Genomic DNA, 27,414 nt, shown 5'->3' with positions numbered 1-27,414 from the left:
GAGAGAGAGAGAGAGAGACACGACGGAGAGAGAGCGGGAGTCCCTGCTCGCCGTCGCCACCGCTACAACTACTGTGGCGGTTGGTCGTGGCCGTCGCCGCCGCCGCCCACCTCTATCTATCTCTCCCCCTCAGCTTTCTACGCGGGCCTCGAGCCGGAGGTGGGGGGTGGCCGCCGCCGCTTTCTCCGCCTCCACGTCCTGCCTCCTCCTCCTCGAGCCCTCCGTCAGCCCTGAGGGAACCGCCGCGCTCGCGCCGCCGCTCTCTGACACGCGAGAAAGAGAAAGGAACGGAGCGGCGGGGTAGTCGGGGGAAGGAGGGGCCGGAATGGAAGCGCGAGGCGAGCTGCGCATGCCCAGCAGGAAGCGGCGGAAAACGCCACAGAGAGAGAGAGAGAAGCAAGGGAGGGCGGGGAGTGGGCGGGAACACGCTTCATGCGTCACAATAACGGACAAGAGGCGCTCGAGGGATAGATTAGGACCTAATTTGACTTTTACAAAAAAAAAAAAATCTTTCGAATTTTCCCCACGGCACACCAGGCAACATCTCGCGGCACACTAGTGTGCCGCGGAACAGTGGTTGGGAAACACTGATCTATTTGAAAATGAGGAGGTGATTGAAAAAGCCAAATCCACCTTGAAAGAATACTTTGATTTAAACATTAACAAAGAAACAAATATGAATATAGTTTGGGACGCCAGCAAGGCAGTGTTAAGAGGTTTCCTGATCCAACAAAATAGTTATAGGAAAAAGGTTAGAGAACAAAACAACAACAACAACAACAACAACAAAATAGATACTTACTCAATTAAAAGAATGTGAAAAGAGTTTAATAATGAAACCGAATGAAGAAAGAAATAAGCAACTGTATATGATGTTACAAACACAGTATTCAATATTAATAAACCAAGAGGTGGAATGGGGAATTAAGTCAATGAAACAAAAAATTTCCGAGTCAGCGAATAAAACTGGAAAATTTCTGGCGTGGCAATTAAGAATAAGGAGAAAACAAAATGTGATTAACAAAATAAAAACAGAAGAACAACTCTTGGAGGATCCTAATGAAATAAAAAAAAGCTTCCTTAAATTTTATGAAAAATTGTGTAAAAAAGAAGAAGATGTAACAGAAATAGGAAGATATTTACAAGACAACAGAGTTAAATGTTTATCGGAGGAGGAGAAAAGTCTATTAAACAAACCTATAAAAACAGAGGAAATTCAAGAGGTGATAAAGAAGATGAAATTAGGGAAAGCTCCGGGGCCTGATGGTTTATCGGCCAAGTATTACAAAGTCCTAGAAGAACTCTTAACTCCGGTGCTTTGTGAAGTAATGAATGAGATTTTAAGAGGAGGAAGAATACCAGACTCCTGGAAAGAAGCATACATTACGCTAATACCCAAACCAGACTGGGATAAGCTTAACATTAAGAATTATAGACTGATCTCATTATTAAATAATGATTATAAAATCTTTGCAGAAGTAATGGCGAATCAGTTTAAAAAGTGTTTAGTCAATTTATTCATAATGATCAAGCCGGATTTCTACCCAATAGGCAATTAAAAGACAATATAAGACATATAATAAACATTATCGAATACTTGGAATTCAAAAATGAAATTCCCGCGGTGTTAATGTTTATTGATGCCGAAAAGGCTTTCGATAATGTATCCTGGCAATTTCTAATTAAATGTATGGAAACAGCAGGGATAGAGGGCACATTCCTGGAAGGAATAAAAGCAATCTATTCGTACCAAAGAGCCAAATTAATTACTAATAATAACCTAACTGACTCTTTTGAAATTTTGAAGGGTACAAGACAGGGGTGCCCTCTGTCACCTCTTTTGTTTATTATGGTGTTAGAAATAATTGCAAATAAGATAAGGAAAACTTCAGAGATACGTGGAATAAGAATTGGAGTAAAAGAATATAAACTCAAAGCATATGCTGATGATTTGATGTTGTCATTAGAAGATCCACAAAAAAGTGTTGGTAAAGTGTTAGAATTGCTAGAGGAATTTGGAAAGTTATCTGGTTTAAAATTAAACAAAATAAAAACTAAAATGATGACTAAGAATATGAAGGAAGAATTAAGAAATCATCTTGAATTACAGACTGGGATTAAAGTAATAAAAAAAAAACCAAAATATCTGGGAATTTGGCTAACTACGAAAAATATAAATTTAATGGAAGATAACTATACAAACACCTGGAAAGAAATAAAGAAGGACTTGGATACTTGGAACAGGATAAAACTCTCTTGGTCGGGAAGAATGGTGGCAATTAAGATGAGTCTGCTGCCAAAATTATTGTTTTTATTGACAGATGCCGAAGATGGCGGCTGTAACAACTTCTCCTTCGTGAATCCTCCGGATTACAAACCTTTTATAGCCTTTTATAGCCTTTTACAGCCGTCTTTATAGCTGTTTTTATTAGACTTTTAAATTATTTTACCCCTGTTAGAAGTTTTTAATCGTTTTACTTCTACAGTTGGCCTGTCGGGGCCAATATACGTATCAACAAGGATATTCAAACCTTCTGCTGAGAAAGCCTGCTGTTGATTAGTAACGCCGCCTTGAAGACTGGGTTATGTTGAGCAGTGGAGGAGGAGTAGCAGAGGAGTTGCGTCCATAAAAGATAAGTTCTCTTTTATCTCCGTTTATCTCTACTTTGAACCTCCGTAGTTAGTGAGACAGAGACAAATGGGTCATGGCAAGCGACCAAGATCTGCTGAGAAAGGTTGTTCACCTCCAAGAGTAAAGCAGTCAAAGCTTGAATCTCCCCCACCATCTACTAACAATAACAGCAAAACAGAGCAAGTAATTGTTCCTGCGGTCGAAACATACAACCGCTTTTGGCCTCTGTATGATCAAGGAGAGTTGGAAAAGCTAGCTGATCCAGCGGGGGATGGAAGCCATAGGGAAGCCCTCCTCCCTGACACCTTAATTACACCTCCGTCACTGAAATGGGACGCATTAGGGCAAACTGCCCATGAATTAGTACCTGATCAAATACAACTGGTAATCAGGACTTTAAGCTTCATTTTCAAGGAATTGGAGGGGATTTCTTTGTCATTGAACAAACTTTCACGGGCCCTTCTGGCTCATCTACCTTCCTCAACTGAGCTATCTAATTTGCATCAATCTCCTGTGCAGCTTGTAAGTGCCTTAAAGAGACAACTTGACCAGAAATCTCACCTTAAGGGCTCAAGATGCAGGCTGCCACTGCCCCAAAGGAATAAGCAATCCTTGATTTTTCAACCTAATAAAATATGTCTATCCATTTTTTCCCGTGACGCCCCCAGACTTAGGTGGAATAACCTGAGGATGGCTAAAGGGTACCTACGTGATTTGTTAAATATTCCTTTTTTCCAGATAGATCTTACATCTGTAGTACCCCTAAATGCCACGCCCTGGCCAAGGAAATTTATGCTCTCCTTCCAGTCTGCAAGGATCCCACATCTTCTTGCAAGACAAAAAGATCGGCTGGCACCCTGGGAGATTGTAACAACAAGAGTCTTTAAGGACACAAGTGTTAAACCTCTTTTTGCCAACATCTTAACCGGCAATGAACGCTCGTTTCCTCCTTCTGTTCCCATAATAAAGGGAAAAACACCTAGCCGGGTACCCCCTATTCCACCTGCGATCCCAAGTGCCCATCTAGTTACGCTGAGGAATGATCCAATTGCAAGCGGAGATTGCGATAAGTATTCTTGCTGCTGTTGTGGCATACATAAAGAAAGTTCTATCCTTCTTTGACACCAATTGGCCGACCATGCCCAGGAGAAAGGCCTTTATTTAAATACCTTTTTCATTTCATTATATATCATCTCCCAGAAAGCCTTAATCCTTGGGCACGTCCACCAAAGGTGAAAGAATGTACCTTCAGTTTCTTTACATTTCCAACATTTATTATCGGGCAAATGATAGATTTTTGCAAGCTTGACTGGTGTCATGTACCACCTGTATATCATTTTCATAATACTCTCTCTTAAGGCATTACATGCCGTAAACTTCATACCTGTAGTCCATAACTGTTCCCAGTCAGCCATCATAATGTTTTGTCCAACATCCTGTGCCCATTTAATCATAACAGATTTCACTGTTTCATCCTGAGTATTCCATTTCAACAGCAAGTTATACATCCTTGACAAAATCTTAGTCTTGGAATCTAACAATTCTGTTTCCAATTTTGATTTTTCCACCTGGAATCCAATTTTTTTGTCCAAGTTGTATGCCTCCATTATTTGATAATAATGAAGCCAATCTTGCACTTTGTTTTTTAGTTTTTCATAACTCTGCAATTTCAGTTTGTCTCCCACTTGTTCCAAAATTTCCCAATATTTCGGCCATTTGGCCTCCATATTGAGCTTTTTCTGAGCCTTCGCTTCCATCGGTGACAACCACCTTGGGGTTTTATTTTCAAACAAGTCCTTATATCTTATCCAGACATTAAACAATGCTTTCCTGACAATATGGTTTTTAAATGCTTTATGTGCTTTGACCTTGTCATACCACAGATATGCATGCCATCCAAATACATTATTAAAACCTTCCAAATCCAAGATGTCTGTATTTTCAAGAAGTAGCCATTCTTTCAACCAGCAGAACGCTGCTGATTCATAATAAAGTTTAAGGTCTGGCAGGGCAAATCCACCTTTGCATCCGTTAATATTTTAAATTTTATTCTGGGAGTCAGTTTTTCCCTGGACCCTTCTCCTTGTATCCTCCATTTTCACCACCTTTCTTCCCCACTCCAAGACTGCCATGTCCACACAAACCCAACACGTTTCATGTCCAAGATTACAAATCGAACAGCGACATCTTGATTTTGGAATTGTCAACATGGTAAAGAAAGGGTCGTTAGATGGCCTAGGTGACTTTGACTTTTGCTTGCTGGAAACCCGTGTCCTCCTTCGCTATTCCGTTTTACCGACCCTTACAGCCCATCAGACCTGGGAACTATTCATCCGCTCACCAGCTTATACCCTCCTTGGGAAACTTATCCTCACCCGAGATGGCACCTGGAATCGAGCCCGCTGCTTAAATGGCTCCTACACACTTTTCTCTGACGCCGTTACCCTCCAACCACTAAACTGGACAGTATTGGATAACGGTGGAGGGGAGTCAGTATATATGGACCGCAATCACCCAACAGACCGCCTAATCCACGGATTCTATTGTCAATGTGTCGACTCCATACCCCGCCCCACCACCCTCCAAGGAGTCTGTCTACGAAGGTACTGTTGCGTATGGGACATTGGCCTCGCCTCCACATGGGGCGGCAAAGCCTATCTAGAAGGGTGGCACCACTCCACCACACTGCCCACAGAATGGGACACTACCGGCCCACAAAAGTGTGGAGGACTAGCTATAAACCTTACCTACCTACACCATCAAGACTCTCTACACCCTGCAGGTACAGCACCTTGACAAAGGAAATCACTAAACAAACAACCTCGGACAACTGCTGGATTTGTGCAAATGCCCCAGCCCAACTCCGAAGTGTCATCCCCTTTCTTGGGGTGCCCCTCACCCTACAACAACATCTTTCTGCCTACGTGGAATTCTGGAACTTAACAGCGGTAAACTTGACCCATCAATACATTTACTTGACTGGACCTACCAAAGGAGACCTGTGCCGGAAATTCAGCAGCGAAGACAGGGTGATCGGAGACAGTACTTGTAAGTACATCATTGATATTACCTTGACCGGTAGAATAACTTTGTGGCAACAAGACATCCCCACTGTCCACCCAGACCTACTGTCCCCTTGGAAACGAGTAATGAACTTGCCCAATTCCTGGACCCCCTCACCTATTTCCCAGTGTTTTTTCTGAGCATTCGTCACGGGCCGCATAGGCTCTTGCCTACAAGGACTGTTCTGGGTGTGTGGCCATCGTGGCTACGTATGGGCTAGCCCTCACTCCCGTGGCACCTGCTACCTTGGGTTAATCTTACCCGGGGTCAGGGTCACCCATGACGTTCCCTCAGGAAGGAGATGAAACAAGAGGGAGAAGGACCTGTCAGAAATGTCAGATGTGTCTGCAAATGGAGAGACCTATGGCAGAGCCCTCTTCCCGGTCTACGAAGAAGGTCTAACCATGTAGATATTCTTAAATTGACTGATATTCTGTTAACGTTTATGGAGGAGTCCATTGCAGCCACCCAGTCTATTTTAACGGAGCTAAGAGAAGTCAGGTGAATGACGATTCAGGACTGACTTGCTTTAGATTATATTTTGGCCTCGACCGGAGGCGTTTGCACCCTTGTGGGGACAGAATGCTGCACATATGCCTCTGACCAAGCCTTAGACATCAAGGGCCGTTTAAACAACATTCACAAATTGACCGACGAACCTAGGAATATCCAGCATGAAGGCCTCTCTGACACCCAATTCTGGAGCTGGTTACCCGGGTCCGGGTGGATAAAACAACTTTTAGGAAACAGCCTCATGATCTTGATCGCTGTGGCAATTTGCATTACTTTGTTCTGCTGCACTATTCATTGTTTTCCGCTCTGCTGTCAAATGTGCAACACTTGCGCTCCAGTCATTCAGCTGTGCACGTCCACCCGCCCCAGGACACTCCCTCAGCCATCAGGTGTCCCTTCTGCCTGCATTGAAATGAGACCCTTCAGAACCCAGCGGAACACAGACTTCGGTTATGACATGTCAGATTTTTACTAACTTGTGTGGAGAAAAGGATTGCATGGTGCCCACCTTTGCAATCTTATCTCCAAAGGGGGGAACTGTTGCAGGAGAAACGCCCCCCCCCATGTTCCTTTAGTGTTCAGTTCTGCACAAGCACAACACACACACACACCCCTCTCAACCACTCCCGACCCCGGGGATGTCCCTTTTAGAGAGACATCCCCGAAAAGCCTTCCGTAAATAAGGAAGCGCTTGAATTGACAGCTCGCCTCAATGACAGCCCGTTATAGCCCTATGTTTGCCTGGGTTGACCAGTTCCCTGAACTTAGGTGAACAAGCTGCCGCTTCAGTCAATCAGTGTTACCGAACAGCGCCCCTTGTGGTGACTACGCAGGTACTGCAGGGGCTGCACCTACTTCCCAATGCTTTTGACAGCTGTTAATACAATGTATCTGGATTTAATTGACCGTGACTAATCCAATCAAAATGTATCAAGGTGCTTCCGCCAAGTGAATGTGCTTTTGACTTCTAACGGGTTTCTGTTATAAATTCATAGTAAATCAACTGTACATCGGATTTGCACCGGACCACTTTTATTTTGCTCCATGAAGGAAGGACTATCAAAGGGGGGTGGTTTGATCCAGGACAGCCATAATCCCTTGAGCATACCAACACGTACACAGGAGCCCTGCCCGGTTGGCATGCCAACCTTAATGGTCCTAGACAGAAGACCATCAAGGACACAAAGAGCCTGCATATGGGAGTGGATTCAACTCAGACTGAACAACAAAGGACAATGATCAGCTCTTCCCTCTGGGGGCAGGAAACTGCCACTTCCCTTTGTCCCCTGGAAAGTACTCATGGGGAGGGGGAAAGGAGGGACCAGCCAGGTGACGAGATGCTCAGGTTACCTCCACAAACTCCTCCCGCAACCCCTCCTATTTGTGATGTATCACTGATGTAGTTGTGATGTAGTTTGGGGGATTAGCAACTAATAAAAATTGGGGGCTTCTTTGGTTCTGGGCTTCCATCTTGCTTCATCTTGTTGTGGGTGGGAGTCCTGTCGCGACAGTCTTAAATAAAGACCAAGCCTACAGGCTGCTGTTTGCTCCAATTATCCTGGTTGGTGTCTTTGCTTTTGTCCAAGGGAGCCTTCGAATTTCTCCATTAACACTACCCTTCCCCTTCCTTTCTCCTTCCCTTCTCCTTCCTTTCCCTGGGAAGCAGTGCCTAGTGGTTAACGACTTGTAAGCATCACCTAGTGGTTCAAGCGAGGGGCTGGGAAGCATCGTCTAGTGTTTAGAGCAAGGGGCTGGGAAGCAGCGCCTAGTGGTTAGAATCGGTGACTTAGAAGTAGTATCTAGCGGTTATAGCAAGTGCCTAATGGTTAGTGACTGGGAAACAGCAGCTACCAACATCTAGTGCCTGGGAAGCAGTGCCTAGTGGTTAGAATCCTGGACAGGGAAGCAGTGGCTAATGGTTAAAGCCGCTGACTGGGAAGCAGCACCTAGTGGTTAGAGCGAGGGGCTGGGAAGCAGTGCCTAGTGGTTAGAATCCTGGACAGGGAAGCAGTGGCTAATGGTTAAAGCCGCTGACTGGGAAGCAGCACCTAGTGGTTAGAGCGAGGGGCTGGGAAGCATTGCCTAGTGGTTGGAGCTCTGGCATTTCGACCCACAAAAACTGCAGCCGAGTCGTCAGGAAGTGCATTTATTATCTTATAATGTTCTGTATCTAATTGCCGTTTCCGCAAGCGGCAGACCCGGAGGTTGCGCTCTTTTCCGCATCGGCCGAACCTCCCCAGGCAGGAGCAGTCGGTAAACCACCGCTCAGTGCATTAGCAGGCTGTGCTTAGGCCCATCCACCCTCTCCAGCTTCTCAAAGTGCTTGCGGGCGTTGCGGATGTTGATCAGGGTGGCGGTAGAAGCTAGAAGGGAGCAGAGAGATGAGGGGTGAGCTTCCCTGCAGAAGTCCCCGCCACTGGATCCCCCAACATCAGACCTTTCGCAGGAGCTCATTCCAAATTTCCCCATACTGGTGGAACTCCCTGCCACTGGATTCCCTCGGCATTGGACCACTTTCTCACCTTCCCGATACCCATGGAACTCCCCGCTGCTGGATTTGTGGAGGATTCGAACCTGAGCCTTTGCTTCCCCTGCCCCCGAGCAGTCCGGCGGGGCAGCAGGAAGGCAGGGATGGAGAGAGCTCCAACCACTAGGCTTCCTCTACCCTTTCAAACTTATGTATGGAAGGGGAAAGGAAAGGCGGAAGGAAGGGGGAAGGGAAAAGGGAAAAAGGGAAAGGGGAAACGGAAGGGGAAGGGAAGATAAAGTGGAAGGGGATGGGGACGGGGAAGGGAAGGGGAGAAGGGGAAAGGGAAGGGAAGGAGAAGGGAAAGGGAAAGGAAAAGGAAAAGGAAAAGGAAAAAGGAAAGGGAAGGGGAAAGGAAAGCGAAGGACACTGGATTCCCCCGGCATTAGAGCGCTTTCCCACCATCCCCACACCCACGGAACTCCCCGCCACTGGGTTGGCAGAGGAACTGAACCCGAGACTTTGCAACTTACGTATGGACGGGTCGGACATGACAACCATCACGTAGGTGTTGGAGGAGAAGATGTCTATGAAGGCGGCAAAATTCGAATTGCGCACCTCCATGCTCTGGAAGGAGGCAGCCAGTTTGCTGGGGGAGTGGGGAGGACATTTATGAGCGTGGCTCGACCGTTCCAGGATTCAGATTTGCAGTTTTGATTTTACAAATTGATATTTATATGGATTTTAATGTTATAAATTCAATATAAATAGTAGGTTATTTTCACATCAAATTGATAAATATTATAAATACAATATAAATACTTTATTAAATCGGCATGAAATTTATAAATATGTTAAATTGATATCAAATTGATAAAGATTACGAAATAAACATATATTAAATCTATTATTACAAATTGTATTATACAATGAATATATATGTTATATTAAATCTGCATTAGATTTATACATAGAATAAAATATAATTATTGTATTTATATCAACTTTATAAATATTATAAAATAAATAAGAATATTAAATCTATCAAATTTATAAATTAAATATAACTTTATTAGATTTATATCAAATTTATAAATTATACTATAAAATAAATAAAATTATTATATTAAACCTGCCTTACATTTATAAATAGAATTAAATATAAATATTATACTATATTTCAAATTTATCAATATTATAATATAAATATTAAATCTGTTTTAAATTTATAAATAGTGCAAATTAAGCATAAATATTATATCAAATTTGTAAATATAAATTGAATTATAAAACAAATATAAATATTATATTAAGTCTGTATTAAATTTATAAACCAAATATAAATACTACATTAAATCTGTATTAAACTTAGAAATATCGATCAATCGCCAATGTTGTGAAGTGTATTTTGGGGGAAAGTTTAAATTGACATTTTAGACTTGTCAATTAATCAACTACCCTCCCTCCTGCCTCATGGTTACCATATTTCCTTTCTACGTCATAGCATTTGTATTTTTTCCTACTTATCTTTCATCATTTCAATTGTCACATTTTAAAATAAATATAAGATATGAATCATAAAAAAATTACATTTTAGACTTGTCAGTTAATCGACAACATTATCGCCTCATTTTATTTTATTTTATTTTTAAATTAAAAAATCATTTTAAAATTTGAATTTTAATAATTTTAAATTTGAGGATTATAATTTTAGGCTTGTAATTATAAATAATATTTGATGTCATCAATTAAGTTTATAAATAATTATATTTATGAACCCCCCCCCCCCCCGAAACAGCTGTCTAAACTTTAGACAGTAACATATTTCTCACCTGCAGCTCAGTTTGAATTGTTTGATGATATTGCTGATTTTCTCGAATCGGTGGATATCGTGCTGCTGTTTGCACTGATAGTGGGAAATCACCTGCATGGAGGGGGAAACCAAAATAAACAAGTTTTATTTCTACAGAAAGCATTTGTTATGGGCTTGGTCTCTCCTACAAACACAAGACGACTCTGGCTGTTAATTATTTCAGATTTATTGCTAAAACAACAAACTAGGATGGAGCTCCTCTACTCATCCTCCTCCCCAGAAGATGGAATTGCCCAGACTGAGCTCTTTCCCCTTCCCCAGCACAGAAGCCCCCACCTTCTCTTCCAGTATCTTTTGCCTAAGAGATTTGGGAGAGAATGCTCCCTGCATTCCAACGTCTGACTCACTATTGGAGCTCTCACATAGCTGCCTGTCACTCTGGCCCTGTTTTTCTCCTCCCCTTTGTTCTGAGCTCAGATTGCAGCTGCTCTCCCCCTCCTCTCTGCCTTCGGCTTTTAACTGTTCTCTCACTATGCCTGCTTCTTCTTCTCCTGTCAGCATCTGAGCTTCGCTGACATCACTGCCCAACTCCTTTCCCAGAATGCTTTCCTGGAGAGGCAAAAAAAATTTTATATACTGTATTTTTTTTTTACAGAAAAGGTTCAGCCTTTTAATATCGACAAGCGAAGGAAGGTTTTATTTTCAGGATAATACATTTTCAGAGCAGGGTGGATTTGATTTGAACCAAATCAATTTAAATCATGGCTTAGATTGCTCGTCAGTTAAGGATCTCCTCTGATTGTTGATATTAAGAGGGGGCCGGCAAGGCTGAACCTTTCCGTAAAAAAGGATTTAAATGAAGTTTTACTTTATTGGGAGAAAAACAAGCATTTCCTTAATAGCAATTTAAACCATTTATTTAACTATTTGTTACTATTAATAATAAGAAATAATGTTGATGATAATAATAACAACAACCCTATCCCTAATAATAATAATTATAATTTATTCTTTATACCCTGCCTATCTGGCTGGGTTTCCCCAGCCACTCTAGGCAGCTCCCAACATCATCATCATCACCCTATCCCTAATCCATATTCCTATCCCCAATAGTATTAATAACAACAACCCTATCCCTAATCCCTATTCCTTTCCCTAACAACAACAACAATAATCTTACCAGGAAAGTCGCCCGCTCGAAAAGAAGGACCTCGTCGGCTTCAATGATCTGTGCAAAATTCCTCAGGTTGGTCTCTAGTTCCTGAACGTTGGGGATCAGCTGGTAGACTATGCTGGACCATGCCTTCCCCGCGAAAAATTGAACGAAATTGAATGAATTTGTGTTATTAAATCGAATTAACGAATGAAATTGAACGAATTTGTGCTAGTAAATGAAACTCCATCGAACAAAATTGAATGAATTGGTGTTATGAAATTAAACTAAACTGAATTCACTTGAATTAAGGCGTGTGTTTTTTTCCTTTGAAAAAATGAGTCGCACGTTGGCAAGTTGAACAGAGTCTGTTCCGGAAGTCCGCACGAAAACCAAAGCGCAGGGAGCTCCTAATAAAATCCATTTTGACTGCTGCTGCTGCCATTGTGAGTGCTGGGGAAGGCTGCTCCCTCATGCAGGCCAATTCCACAGGGCCTAGGGGGCAGGGCCCACACTCACCACCGCCACAGCTTTAAGAGGCTCCAGCCTCAGGACACTGGTGTTGCTGCTACTGCTGCAGCAAATGTCAAAAATGTTTTTACATATTTTAAAATGTTTTAAACGTGTTTTTACTTTGTTGCACCACTGTGAACGGTGGCTTTTATTTATGTATTTTTATTTTATTTTATTTTATTTTATTTTGGGGTGGAATAAATGTTGAGTGGGGTGGGGATTAGTTTTATTTTAGTATAATTGTTTTTGGCTTGTTTTGCTTTTACTATTTTGTTTGGCCACTGTAAAGTTTGTATTTTGCTTTTTAAGGGGAAAGGGTCAGGGCTGCCTGGGAGGGGGCCTCAGCCAACAGAATGGCTGGGGCAGGTTCTGCAGGGGCAGAAGCACCAGTGTAGCACCCTGCTTGTGGTTAACGCTTAGCTGGAATGAAATATTCAACGCAGCAATAGAGAAATTAAAATAATAATTTATTTGTCAGACAAATAAATGAGAGGCACAGTGGTATATGGTTACCAAGCTCTGGCCTGGCCTCCTGCCATTATGGCCAGCACTTATATTCCCTCAGCCCAGCTCCCTTGCTCCTCCTTTGGCTGCCTCTGTCCAATCAGCCTGGTTGAAATTCCTATTGGCTGCCTGCTATATCCAATCCTAAAAGATACACCCATATCCTCCTGTCCTTATATGGAACACAAAGAGCTATATATTGTTACATCTATAAATGACAAATAAGTAGTAATATATCTTACATGTGTCTCAACAAGGAATCTTAATTACCAGCTCACCTCTTGCCCTCCTTGCCCTATTGCCTTCTAAAACAAATGGTTAATCTTAAATTTTTATCTTAAACATATGTCAAGGATCTTGAGTTCACATCAACATTGAAAGATCTCCTTCATTTGAAGGTTTCTAAACAAATGCCTGACAACTATATATCAGGAGTGCTCAATGGCGTCTCCTGTCTGGCAGGGGGGCTAGGCTGGTGGCTGACTTAATTTCAGGATAAATACAACTCTTACAACTATATGAAATAAGAATCTAGCATTTCTTAAATCCTTTGCATAATTACATTTAAGCCAATATATTTAATACATAACATAGGTAGCCTTTTAAAAGGAATAAGGCCTTTGTAAAGTAAAAAAGGAACTCAGCAAAAAACAGCTTCAAAAGAAGCCTCTTCAGTTTACACCCCCCCTTCAGCCAGCTGCTTTTCCCATTAGCTCTTCCCAACATTTATTGCCCTTTAACTCTCTCAGTTTAAGAAAGAAACAGCTTTAGAAAAGACTTCCCAAAAATGCTCTCTTTCTGCCAGCTAGATGCTTCTCCATTGCTCTTGGCCTTTTTAACCTTAGGAAGAAGATCTGGCTCATTTTACTGGGAGGCACATTGGTATTATTTTACTATTTACTCATTCCTAATTATGTTTATCTCTGCTTTTTTTATCTTCTGTAACATGTAGGGTAAGTGTCCTCGCTCTTAGCCTGTAATTCCCCCTTTTACGACTTTGAGAATTGTTTTCTGCTATAAATCAAGGGGCCCCTTGTCTAGGAGGAAAACATTGCCAAGGTTCTCTAAGCAGCTGGTCTTCTGCCTGGCATGAAACATTTGAAAATCTTTAAGCTCTCTTTAATATACAAGCCCTGATCAAACATTAATAAAATGCAGGCTTATGATTAGATGCCTCACCAGAACACCCGATCTCAGTGATCACTGGCAGGAGGAGGAGCTACGCTAAGACCAGACCATGTCATTACAGAGAAGGCAGGTTTAGTCGTTGTCTGAGGACTATCCCTGCCTCCAGGTCTGGTCCTGACCGGAAGGATACTAGAATCAGCAGGAGAAACCCACATGACCTGAAAGTGTTGCTGTGCAATGCCAGGTCAATGATGAATAAGACCACTGCCATCCATGACCTGATTGTGGATGAAGGATTTGACCTGGCATGTGTGACAGAGACTTGGTTGGATGAAGCACATGGGCCTGTCCTTGCCGCTGCTTGTCCACCAGGTTTCTCTTACGCACAGCAACCCAGGCCTTGTGGGTGGGGAAGGGGGGTTGCAGTGATTTTTAGGTAGTCATTAGTTTGCACCAGGCATCCTATTGGGAAGACCCAGTTCTCTGAGTGCATGTTCTGGAAGTTGGGCAATAGGGGCAGTACAGGCTTTCTTTTGGTGTACTGACCTCCCCGCTGCACCAAGGATTCCCTGCCCAAGCTGCTTCAGGTCGTGGCGGATGTTCTCCTGGAGACACCTAGTTCGGTTGTCCTGGGGGATTTTAACATCCATGCCGACACGACCTTACAAGGGGCCGCTTGGGACTTCGTGGAAAGCATGGCCTCCATGGGGCTGTCCCTGAATAAGTCTGGCCCAACCCATAGCCACGGACATGCCTTGGACCTGGTGTTTACCTCTATGGATGTTGGTGATCTGACACTAAGTAAAAGGGAAACGAAAGAAGTGTCATGGTCAGATCACTTCCTTGTGCAACTGGACTTCTCTGCGACCCATCCCCTCTGCAGGGAGGTGGGACCGATTCGGATGGTCCGCCCCCGCCACTTAATGGATCCAAATGGTTTCCAGAGAGTGGTAGGGGATGCTTTATCCCATGCTGATGCCCTTTCAACTGATTCCCTGGTGACTCGCTGGAATACGGAGTTAACCAGGACTATTGACTGTCTGGCTCCGAAGCACCCTCTCCGATTGCATGGAGCCCGAACAGCCCCATGGTTTTCCCCGGAGCTGAGGGTGATGAAACAATCGCTGAGACGGCTAGAGCGTCGGTGGCAAAAAACTCACTCTGACTCAGACCGGACACGGGTTAGAGCTCAAGGTCGAGCCTACCAAGTGGTGATGGCAACGGCGAAGAGGACCTTCTTTGCCGCTTCTACTGCATCTGCAGAAAACAGCAGCAGGAGACTCTTTCAGGTGGTTCGTAATCTATCGGAACCACCTTTGTCATCGGGGCCTGGTAGGGACCCCAAGATCTCCTGAAATGCTTTTGCAAAGTTTTTCGCAGATAAAGTCGCTCAGATTCAGGAGGTAGACTCCACCGTGGTAGCAGGGCCAGGGCGGGAGAGTGTTAGAGTCCTGTCTAGTCATGTTATATGGGATCAATTTCAATCTGTTACCTCCGAGGATGTGGACAGGCTGCTTGGACAAGTGAAACCAACCACCTGTCTTCTTGATCCTTGTCCATCCTGGCTGATAAAAGCAAGATGGGAAGGGCTGGGCAATGGGCTCCGTGGGGGGGTGAATACTTCCCTCTGCGAGGGAGCCTTCCCAGACCCACTGAAAGAGGCGGTCATTAAACCGCTTCTTTAAAAAATGTCTTTAGACCCAGCCAATATGGCCAACTATCGCCCAGTCTCAAATCTTCCATTCTTGGGCAAGGTGATTAAGCGGGTGGTTGCTGAACAACTCCAAGCACGCCTGGAGGACGCGGACCATTTGGATCCCTTCCAATCGGGATTCAGGCCTCATCATGGGACTGAAACTGCCTTGGTCACGCTGGTTGATGATCTCCGGCGGGCTAGGGACAAAGGTGAGAGCTGTTTCCTAGTTCTGCTGGATCTCTCAGCGGCCTTTGAGACCATCGACCATAACATCCTTCTGGACCGTCTTGAGGGGCTGGGAGCTGGAGGCACTGTTATACGGTGGTTCCGCTCCTTCCTCCTGGGCCGTGTACAGAAAGTGGTGGGGGGGGATGAGTGCTCAGACCCCTGGGTTCTCACTTGTGGGGTGCCTCAGGGTTCCGTCCTCTCCCCCATGCTTTTTAATATCTATATGAAGCCGCTGGGAGAGATCATCAGGGGGTTTGGGCTGGGTGTTCATCAGTATGCAGAATTAAGTTGAATGAAATTGAACGAAATTGTGTTATTCAATTGAATTGAATAATTGAAAGGTCCAAGTTTGAGGGCGTTCGGGAACCAAGGTACGACTGTATGGGCAAAAAAAGAAAGAAAAGGAAAGATTTTGGGCGCACCTTGTAGAGAGTTTCGTCCCAGATGGAGGTCCGGAAGCAGGTGCACTCCAGCGGGCGCGAGAGCTGCTTCAAATCCTCTTCCCTCTCCTTGAAAATCTGCAGGAGAAAAAAATCCGTTCTGGCAGCGGGTTGGACTAGATGACCGCAGAGCCCCTTCCCCATTTAAATCCCTCGCCCATCAGACTTGATTTAAACCTTTTATTTACAGGAAGGTTCAGCCTTGCTGGCCTCCTCTCAATAGGGATAATGATTTTTGGAATAATAAAACCCCGTTTTTACAGGTTCAGCCTTGCCTGTATCCTCTTAATATTGGCAAGCAGAGGAAGGTTTCCTTTCTGGAATAATAAAATCCCTTTTTACAGGAAGGTTTAGCCTTGCTGGCATCGCCTCAATACATTCAATACTTTTCGGAATAATAAAATCCCGTTTTACACAAAGGTTCAGCCCTGCTGGTACCCTCTTCATATTGACAATCTTGGTTTCATTTATTTGCTCTTATTTTTACCTCTATCCCGAATTCCCCATTTGCTTCTCCTCTTAGAAAGACGTAATTCGGACAATAGGTTGAGGTTTAAGAAGCCAGGCATTTCAAACCAGTTTTAATGCATGAAATTGCATGAAATGGCCTCAAATTCTTCACCATTTGCTCACCAGTACAGAAAATCAGTACTGAAATTGCATGAAATGGCATCAATTGGTTCCCCATTATGGAAAACTGATCATGAAAGTGATAATAGTGATAATAGTATTATTATTATTATTATTATTATTATTATTAGCAGCAGGGAAGTTGGCCACAGTGATAACAGGATAATTATAATAATTATTATCATGATTAGGGAAGTTGGCTAGAGTGACAATAGTCTAATAAGTAGTAGTAGTAGTAGTAGTAGTAGTAGTAGTAGTAGTAGTAGTATTTGGGGGGTTGCAACTCCAGTCCTTCCCCAGCGCAATATTCCCCCCAGGAACCTAAGCGCCTCTGAGTAAGTGCAGAGAGCTTCCTGGCTCTTGGGAAGCCGACCCCCCCCCCCCCTTCCCACACCCTCTTAATACAGACAATTGGAGGGAGGTTTCCTTTTGGAATCCGAAAATCCTTCCTTTTACGGAAAGGTTCAGCCTTGCTGAAATAGTTATAAGAGTTAGGAATACGGATAGGGTTATTATTATTCTGTTGGGAGCCACACAGAGTGGCTGGGGAAACCAGATGGGTGGGGTATAAATAAATTATTATTATCATAATAATAATAATAATAATTTATTATTTGTACCCCGCCCATCTGGCTGGGTTTCCCCAGCCACTCTGGGCGGCTTCCAACAAAGATAAAAAATATATGTCACATATTAAAAACTTCCCTGAACAGGGCTGCCTTCAGATGTCTTCTGAATGTCAAGCAGTTGTTTATCGCTTTGACATCTGATGGGAGGGCGTTCCACAGGACAGGCGCCACTACCGAGAAGGCCCTCTGCCTGGTTCCCTGTAACTTGGCCTCTCGCAGTGAGGGAACCGCCAGAAGGCCCTCGGAGCTGGACCTCAGTGTCCGGGCAGAATGATGGGGGTGGAGACGCTCCTTCAGATATACTGGACCAAGGCCGTTTAGGGCTTTAAAGGTCAGCACCAACACTTTGAATTGTGCTCGGAAACTTACTGGGAGCCAATGTAGGTCTTTCAAGACCGGTGTTATATGGTCTCGGCGGCCGCTCCCAGTCACCAGTCTAGCTGCCGCATTCTGGATTAGTTGTAGTTTCCGGGTCACCTTCAAAGGTAGCCCCACATAGAGCGCATTGCAGTAGTCCAAGCGGGAGATAACCAGAGCATGCACCACTCTGGCGAGACAGTCCGCAGGCAGATAGGGTCTCAGCCTACGTACCAGATGGAGCTGGTAAACAGCTGCCCTGGCTACAGATTTGACCTGTGCCTCCATGGACAGCTGTGAGTCCAAAATGACTCCCAGGCTGCGCACCTGGTCCTTCAGGGGCACAGTTACCCCATTCAGGACCAGGGAATCCTCCACACCTGCCCGCCTCCTGTCCCCCAAAAACAGTACTTCTGTCTTGTCAGGATTCAACCTCAATCTGTTAGCCGCCATCCATCCTCCAACCGCCTCCAGGCACTCACACAGGACCTTCACCGCCTTCACTGGTTCTGATTTAAAAGAGAGGTAGAGCTGGGTAACATCCGCATACTGATGAACACCCAGCCCAAACCTCCTGATGATCTCTCCCAGCGGCTGCATGTAAATGTTGAAAAGCATGGGGGAGAGGACTGAACCCTGAGGCACCCCACAAGTGAGAGCCCAGGGGTCTGAACACTCATCCCCCACCACCACTTTCTGAACACGGCCCAGGAGGAAGGAGCGGAACCACTGTATGACAGTGCCCCCAGCTCCCAGCCCCTCAAGACGGTCCAGAAGGATGTTATGGTCGATGGTATCAAACGCCGCTGAGAGATCCAGCAGAACTAGGAAACAGCTCTCACCTTTGTCCCTAGCCCGCCGGAGATCATCAACCAGTGCGACCAAGGCAGTTTCAGTCCCATGATGAGGCCTGAATCCCGACTGGAAGGGATCCAAATGGTCCGCTTCTTCCAGGCGTGCCTGGAGTTGTTCAGCAACCACTCGCTCAATCACCTTGCCCAAGAATGGAAGATTTGAGACTGGGCGATAGTTGGCCATCGTGGCCGCATCTAAAGATGGTTTTTTAAGAAGCGGTTTAATAACCGCCTCTTTCAGCGGGTCTGGGAAGGCTCCCTCACGGAGGGAAGCATTCACCACCCCACGAAGCCCATCGCCCAGTCCTTCCCGGCTAGCTTTTATAAGCCAGGATGGGCAAGGATCCAGGAGACAGGTGGTTGGCTTCACTCGTCCAAGCAGCCTGTCCACATCCTCGGAGGTAACAGGTTGGAATTGATCCCACACAACTTGACTAGACAGGACTCTAGCACTCTCCCGCCCTGGCTCTGCTCCCACGGTGGAGTCTACTTCTTCCCGAATCTGAGCGATTTTATCTGCAAAAAACTTTGCAAAATCATTGCAGGAGATCATGTGGCCCATACTGGGCCCAGATGTCGCCGGTGGTTCCGCTAAATTGTGAACCACCTGAAAAAGTCTCCTGCTGCTGTTTTCTGCAGATGCAATAGAGGCGGTGAAGAAGGTCTTCTTCGCCGTCGCTATCGCCACTTGGTAGGCTCGACGTTGAGCTCTAACCTGTGTCCGGTCAGATTCGGAATGAGTTATCCGCCACCGGCGCTCTAGCCGTCTCAACGATTGTTTCATTGCCCTCAGATCTGTGGAGAACCACGGGGCTGTCTGGGCTCCATGCAATCGGAGAGGGCACTTCGGAGCCAAACAGTCAATAGCCCTGGTTAACTCCACATTCCAGCGGGCCACCAGGGAATCGGCTGAAAGGCCATCAACATGGGATAAAGCATCCCCTACCACTCTCTGGAAACCATTTGGATCCATTAGGTGGCGGGGGCGGACCATCCGAATTGGTCTAGCTTGTTGGTCTCTATCCCTAACCCTAATATTGTTATCAATATTAGGGTTAGGGATAGAGGTTAGAGATAGGGATAGGATGATGATGATGATGATGATGATGATGATGATGATGATGATGATGATTATGTTGGGAGCCGCCCAGATGGGCAGTGTATAAATAATAGCATTATTATTATTATTATTATTAATAATAATAATAATAATACCACTACTGCTACTATTATTATTGAGGGTGGATTTGATTTCAATTGAATTGATTGAAATTACAATTTAAATCACGAGTCAGTAAGACTTGATTTAAATCCTTCTTTTTTACAGAAAGGTTCAGCCTCGCTGGCACCCTCTCAATATGGCTAATTGGAGACAGGTCTCCTTTCCGGAACCCTAAAACGCTGGCAATCCTCCTAAGACCGATAACCTTAGTCTCTAACCCCTATCCCTATCCCTAATAATAATAGCCCATCCATCCAGCTGGGTTTCCCCAGCCACTCTGAGCGGCTCCCAACATCATCATCATCACCCTATCCCTAATCCCTGTTCCTATCCCTAACCATAATAATAATAATAACCCTATCGCTATCTCTAACCCCTATACCTATCCCTAATAATAATACCCCGTGGCTCCGAACACAGTAGTAGTAGTAGTAGTAGTAGTAGTAGTAGTAGTAATAATAATAATAATAATAATAATAATAATTTATTCTTTATACCCTGCCCATCTGGGCGCCCGCTCGGGGCGGCTCCCATAATAATAATAATAATGATAACAACAACAACAACAACTCTATTCTGATACTGACAACCTTTGGAAGAATTAAAGGCCCCCTCCCCCCCAGGGTCCCCTTTCGCTCACCAGGTCACGCTGATCCTCCTGGACCAAGTCCATCTTGTGGACCAGGCAGAAGACCTTGGCGTCAGGTGAGTTTTGCAAGATGGCCTCCAGGACACGACTGGTAGTAGTGCATGTCCTTCTCCAGCTCCCGACTCTCGACGTCAAAGACGTAAATCAGGACCTCGACATTGCGGAAGATGTTGTCCCTCTGGCTGGTGAAGTAGTTCTCCATGAAGGTATCCTGGCTGAGGAAACCGGGGGATAGAAATCAATTTAGGGACCCTCAGGGGTCATCCAGACAGACCTGCCACAAGGCAGGCATCTCCCACAAAGGCTTCTGGGAAAGGAGGTGTGCCAAGTCAAAAAAACGGGTGATAATTTATCATTTATACCTTCCTCTCGCTGCTGCACTGCTTCTTCTGACTATCTTACTAGTTGTCCATATGGTGCTGGCAGGGCCAAACCTTTCGGTGAAAAAGGGATTTTTATTATTGCAAAAAAAGGAAATCTTCCTCCGGGTGTCAATATTCAGCAAGACTGTAAATTATTCCAAAAATGAAAACTTCCTCCACTTTTCAATATTAGGAGGATGCCAGCAAGGCTGAACCTTTCTGCAACTAAAGTATTTTTTTTTAATTGTTCTGAAAAGGAAACTTTCCTCCAGTTGTCATTAAGACAATGCCAGCAAGGCTGAACCTTCCTTTTCTTAAAAAAATAAAATGATTTTTTTTTTTTTTTGCCTCTCCAGCAAAGCATTCTGGGGAAAGAGTTGGGCCAGGTTGCCTTTCCAGGAAAGCATTCTGGGAAAGGAGGTGGGCAATGCTGCTGGCTGCTGAAGGTGTCCTGCCTGAGAAAAGTCAATTTTATCCCAGTTAAAAAAACAGTTTCAAATTTCAATTCTATGCCAATTAAAAACGGGTTTGACCGGTCTCAGCCGGGGAGAGCGGGATACAAATAAAACTATTATTATTATTATTATTATTATTATTATTATTATTATTATTAATCAATTTTCCATGCTGGGGAACCAACTAATGCAATTTCATGCCATTTCATTACCAGTTTCCCACACTGGTGAGCAAATGGTGATGAAATTGAGGCCATTTGATGCAATTTTGTCTATTAAAACCAGCTGGAAATGGCTCACTTATGAAACCTCAACCTTGGACTACTGCAATGCGCTCTACGTGGGGCTACCTTTGAAGGTGACTCGGAAACTACAACTAATCCAGAATGCGGCAGCTAGACTGGTGACTGGGGGCGGCCGCCGAGACCACATAACACCGGTCTTGAAAGACCTACATTGGCTCCCAGTACGTTTCCGAGCACAATTCAAAGTGCTGGTGTTGACCTTTAAAGCCCTAAACGGCCTCGGCCCAGTATACCTGAAGGAGCGTCTCCACCCCCATCGTTCTGCCCGGACGCTGAGGTCCAGTGCCGAGGGCCTTCTGGCGGTTCCCTCATTGCGAGAAGCAAAGCTACAGGGAACCAGGCAGAGGGCCTTCTCGGTAATGGCGCCCGCCCTGTGGAACGCCCTCCCATCAGATGTCAAAGCGATAAATAACTACCTGACATTCAGAAGACATCAGGGAAGTTTTTAATCTGTGATATTTTACTGTATCTTTGGTTTCTATGGAAGCCGCCCAGAGTGGCTGGGGAAACCCAGCCAGATGAGCGGGGTACAAATAAATTATTATTATTATTATTATTATTATTATTATTATTATTATTATTATTATTATTATTAATGTCATAATGATGTCTTTCAATCTAAGAGGAGGAGGAAAAGGGAAATTTGGGATAGAGTGGTAAAAAATAAGAGTAAATAAATGAAGCCTATGTTGTGAACATGAAGAGGATGCCAGCAAGACTGAATCTTTCCGCTAAAAAATATATATGGATTTTTATTATTCCCAAAAGGAAACCTTCCTCTGATTGTCAATATTAGGAGGATAACGGCAAGGCTGAACCTTTCTGTGAAAAAAAAGGATTTTTTGATTTCAAAAAGTATTGTCCCTATTCAGAGGGTGCCGGCAAGGCTGAACCTTTCTGCAAAAAAAGGATTTGATGTTTTCAAAAAGTATTGTCCCTGACTTCCGTGTTGGCTGCCCGTTCTGCTGGAAGGGTGAGCTCTTTCGCTGCAAAGAGCACCGGTGCTTTGAAGGTTGGGGAAACCGCTAGAGCGACGCGGTACCCCTTAAAAACCTCAGATTGAGCATTCCGAGGACTTGGTATTCCTGCGGAGCCTGGAATGACTCCCTCACCCCCCCCCTAAGCTCTTGATAAGGGCTCCGAGAGCGGGTGGGGTTGGAGACGGAGGCACTTGGGTATAGACTCGCTTGCTTCATCGCATGAAGCTCCGAGTCCGGCGATCGTGAGCGGCCAATTTCTCCAAGTAACTTTGATTGGAAAAGAGTAATAAATTAAAAATTTGGACATTCATTTGGAACGGACAGGGGCTTAAAAAAACAACGGAGGTCAGTCCCTTCCTCTGATTAAGAGACAAAACAGCTACATTAGCCGAAGCCGTGATCTAAAATTTACGACTTTCTAAAGACTTTCAAGTTAACCTTTGTATTCCTCCTGCTAGCAGGGGGGAGATACTTTTCAGAGTGTTTTAATCCTTGCAGATAGTTTGGATTTACGAGGTATTTTCTCTGTGGAAGCGGACTACTCAGTCGGGAAGACTAGACTCCATTGTGACGTCGTAAAGAAAAGGACACTTTCAACTTTCGTTTTCCTACTTGGGGCAAAAAAAAAGTAACTGCAGCTGCCCGAGCTCAAAGGTTTTTCTTCTCCCTTTCTCTTTTAAACAGTACCTCTACCCCCAGATATAAATTGTAAATTGTGACTGTGTTATTAACTTCTGGGGAATTAAGAAAGGATTACAAGTTAGAGAGACTGTTGACTGGCATATTAAGACTGGTGGAGAGGCTTGAGAAGAGAAACTGTCTGTCTCCTTATCTCCCCTTTGTGTTTGAGACTGACCTTGAACAAAAGAACTGCAAGTTATGGATGGGGGAGAGAAAGGAGAGAGGACAGAGAAAACAAAAACCAAAGCAAGGAGGGATTCTAAGTCACCGTCTTTTGAGGACTCTGTGTTGCAATTGGTTCAGAAAATTAAAACAGAAGTAAGAGGAAATCAAAAGTTAATTAAATTAAATTAAATTAAATTAAAAAGTGACTTTGCTCAATTAAGACAAGATTTGACGCAAGTTAATTCAGATGTATCAGCACATGAGTCAAGACTGGCGCATTTGGAAACTGTGAGAATTCCTTACTTAGAGGAAAATCAGCGACAATCTCAAATTTCAATTGCGTCCCTGCAGCTAAAACAGAAGGAATGTAATCTGAGATTGAGGGGCATACCCCAGAAAGAGCGGGATAATTTGAAGGATTGGTTAATTGAAGAATTTGCAGCGTACTGGGGCCTCTCAAAAGAAGAATTAAATTCCTGGATAGACAAGGCCTACAGATTTGGACCTAAAAAAGATACTAAGATCACACATGACTGTACAGTGGTGCCTCGCAAGACGAAATTAATTCGTTCCGCAAGTCTCTTCGTCTTGCGGTTTTTTCGTCTTGCGATGCACGGTTTCCCATAGGAATGCATTGAAAATCAATTAATGCGTTCCTAGGGAAACCGCCTTCAGACCAGGTCCGGGGACAGTCTGTCCCCGGACCTCTTCTGAAGGCTGGGGGGGGGGGGGGACAAGGGCTTTTCTTCCCACCCCCAGCATTTTAAAAAACCCTGGGACAGCGGAGGACTTCTCCGCTGTCCGGGGCGATCTTAAAATGCTGGCGGGCTGCATTTTAAAATCGCCCCGACAGCGGAGGACTTCTCCGCTGTCCGGGGCGATTTAAAAGCCCCTGGGAAGGCAGGCGGGGGGACAAAGACTTTCGCCCCCTGCCCGCCTTCAGAAGGTGTTCCCGCCCCCCGCCCCGCTTCGGAACAGCGTTCCGAAGTGGGGCGGCTGGGGCAGGTGTCCCCGCCCCCCCTCCCCGCTTCGGAACAGCGTTCCGAAGTGGGGCGGCTGGGGCAGGTGTCCCCGCCCCCCCTCCCCGCTTCGGAACAGCGTTCCGAAGTGGGGCGGCTGGGGCAGGTGATCCCGCCCCCCCTCCCCGCTTCGGAACAGCGTTCCGAAGTGGGGCGGCTGGGGCAGGTGATCCCGCCCCCCCTCCCCGCTTCGGAACAGCGTTCCGAAGAGGGGCGGCTGGGGCAGGTGATCCCGCCCCCCCTCCCCGCTTCGGAACAGCGTTCCGAAGTGGGGCGGCTGGGGCAGGTCTTCCCGCCCCCCCTCCCCGCTTCGGAACAGCGTTCCGAAGTGGGGCGGCTGGGGCAGGTGATCCCGCCCCCCCTCCCCGCTTCGGAACAGCGTTCCGAAGTGGGGCGGCTGGGGCAGGTGATCCCGCCCCCCCTCCCCGCTTCGGAACAGCGTTCCGAAGTGGGGCGGCTGGGGCAGGTCTTCCCGCCCCCCCTCCCCGCTTCGGAACAGCGTTCCGAAGTGGGGCGGCTGGGGCAGGTCTTCCCGCCCCCCCTCCCCGCTTCGGAACAGCGTTCCGAAGTGGGGCGGCTGGGGCAGGTGTCCCCGCCCCCCCTCCCCGCTTCGGAACAGCGTTCCGAAGTGGGGCGGCTGGGGCAGGTGTCCCCGCCCCCCCTCCCCGCTTCGGAACAGCGTTCCGAAGTGGGGCGGCTGGGGCAGGTCTTCCCGCCCCCCCCTCCCCGCTTCGGAACAGCGTTCCGAAGTGGGGCGGCTGGGGCAGGTGATCCCGCCCCCCCCCTTCGGAACAGCGTTTTAAAATGCTGGGGGTCGGGAGCGAAGCGCTGCCGACCCCAGCATTTTAAAATCTCCCCGTGTCCCGGGAAGGTTTTAAAATGCTGGGGGTCGGGAGCGAAGCGCTGCCGACCCCCAGCATTTTTAAATCTCCCCGGGACACGGGGAGATTTTAAAATGCTGGGGTCGGCAGCGAACGCTTCGCTCCCGACCCCCAGCATTTTAAAACCTCCCCTGGACACGGGGAGATTTTAAAATGCTGGGGGTCGGCAGCGCTTCCCTCCCGACCCCCAGCATTTTAAAATCTCCTCGGGACAGAGACTTCTCTGCTGTCCCTTGGAGATTTTAAAATGCTGGGGGTCGGCAGCGAACGCTTCGCTCCCGCCCGCCAGCATTTTAAGATCGCCCGGGGCAGGCGGGGGGAAGGCAGGCGGGGGGGAGCAAAGACTTTTGCCCCCCACCGGCCTTCAGAAGAGGTCCTCTTCTGAAGGCCGGCTGTGGGCGAAAGTCTTTGCTCCCGACCGCCAGCATTTCCCTATGGGCTTTCGTCTTGCGATGCAAGCCCATAGGGAAATTCGTCTTGCGAAGCGCCTCCAAAACAGAAAACCCTTTCGTCTTGTGGGTTTTCCGTCTTGCGAGGCATTCGTCTTGCGGGGTACCACTGTATGGTGATTTTTAAAACTAAAGAGCAGAGAGACATTATTTTAGGCCACCATTAAAAAAAAAATTTAAAGATAGATGAGAAGGGAATAATTCTGTTTAAAGATATCTCGACATACTTTTTGGCCCTGAGAAATAATTATACGGATTTGGCCAGTGCCCTAAGAAGAAAGAACATTTTCTTCAGGTGGGAGTTCCCGGAAGGACTATCTTTTAAATTTCAAGGAAGGAAACAAAGAATAACAACTGTCTGAGAGAAAGAAAGATTTTTGAAGAAAAACGCAAAAGAGCTCAGACTGGAAAGTTCTCCTTCATCAGGGGCAGGGTCAGTGAGCCCCTAAAAAATCAGGATGTCATTGAAAATCTACTTCTGGAATGTGAATGGTCTAAATTCACGTTTTAAGAGGAACCAAGTTTATCACGTACTGGCAAGACAGAATTTGGATATAATTTGTTTACAAGAAACACATGTTATAAGACTTCATAGAAAAATTCTTCAAAATAAGTGAAGAAAGATCTAGAAATATGGTCAAGGTTGAGACTTTCCTTGTTAGGCCGAATTGCTGTCATCAAGATGAATGTATTGCCTAGAATGTTGTTCTTATTCCAGACACTCCAGATCCTGGACAAAATGGACTGTTTCAAGAGGTGGCAAAAAGACATATCAAAATTTGTCTGGCAGGGCAAAAAGCCCAGAATAAACTTTAAGATCTTAACTGATGCAAAAGACAGAGGGGGGTTTGCCCTGCCGGACCTGAGACTTTATTATGAATCGGCAGTGTTTTGCTGGCTGAAACAATGGCTGCTTCTTGAGAACACAGACATTTTGGATCTGGAAGGGTATGACAATAGATTTGGTTGGCATGCATATATATGGTATGACAAGGTAAAAATACACAAAGGTTTTAAAAACCATATTGTTAGGAAAGCACTATACAATGTTTGGATAAGATACAAAGATCTATTGGAAAGTAAAACTCCCAGGTGGTTATCACCAATGGAAGCTAAAGAGACAAAAAAACTTAATATGGAGCCCAAATGGCCAAAATATTGCGAAATTTTAGAGCAAGATGGTGAAAGGGTCAAATTACAGAGTTATGACAAATTAAAGTCTAAAGTACGAGATTGGTTGCACTACCTTCAGATAAACGAGGTATTCAAACAGGACAGGAAAATAGGTTTTCAGATGGAGAGGTCGAAATTGGAAACAGAATTGTTAGAACCCAATACTAAGAACTTGTCAAGAATGTATAATTTGCTGCTGAAATGGAATACACAAGATGAAACAGTAAAATCAGCTATGATCAAATGGGCACAAGACATAGGTCATGACATTATGTTTGATGACTGGGAAAGGTTATGGAATACTGGTGTTAGATTTACGGCTTGTAATGCTTTGAGAGAAAACATAATGAAAATGATCTATAGGTGGTATATGACCCCAGTCAAACTTGCAAAAATTTACCATTTGCCCAATAATAAATGTTGGAAATGTAATGAAACTGAAGGTACTTTCTA

The 27,414-nt window shown here is 45.2% G+C and overlaps 1 protein-coding gene and 1 pseudogene across 1 annotated transcript in view; one reads left to right on the top strand and one right to left on the bottom strand.

The window, feature by feature from the left end:
• Positions 1-8,338: 8,338 nt before the first annotated feature.
• The window catches only part of LOC144326264 (ras-related GTP-binding protein A-like), a 76,392-nt gene continuing 57,316 nt past the window's right edge, over positions 8,339-27,414 (bottom strand). Inside the window, 7 exon segments of the mRNA XM_077922816.1 lie at positions 8,339-8,571; positions 9,209-9,324; positions 10,508-10,599; positions 11,669-11,791; positions 16,133-16,228; positions 20,483-20,572; positions 20,574-20,706. Coding sequence (XP_077778942.1) covers positions 8,474-8,571; positions 9,209-9,324; positions 10,508-10,599; positions 11,669-11,791; positions 16,133-16,228; positions 20,483-20,572; positions 20,574-20,706 — 748 coding nt within the window. The 3' untranslated portion in view covers positions 8,339-8,473.
• Positions 13,829-16,063, top strand: LOC144326425 (uncharacterized; annotated as a pseudogene).

This window comes from Podarcis muralis, chromosome W (genome assembly GCF_964188315.1).
Source record: "Podarcis muralis chromosome W, rPodMur119.hap1.1, whole genome shotgun sequence".
Lineage (NCBI taxonomy): Eukaryota > Metazoa > Chordata > Lepidosauria > Squamata > Lacertidae > Podarcis > Podarcis muralis.
Note: the sequence above shows the minus strand (reverse complement) of the source record. Positions and strands in the feature narration are given on the sequence as shown.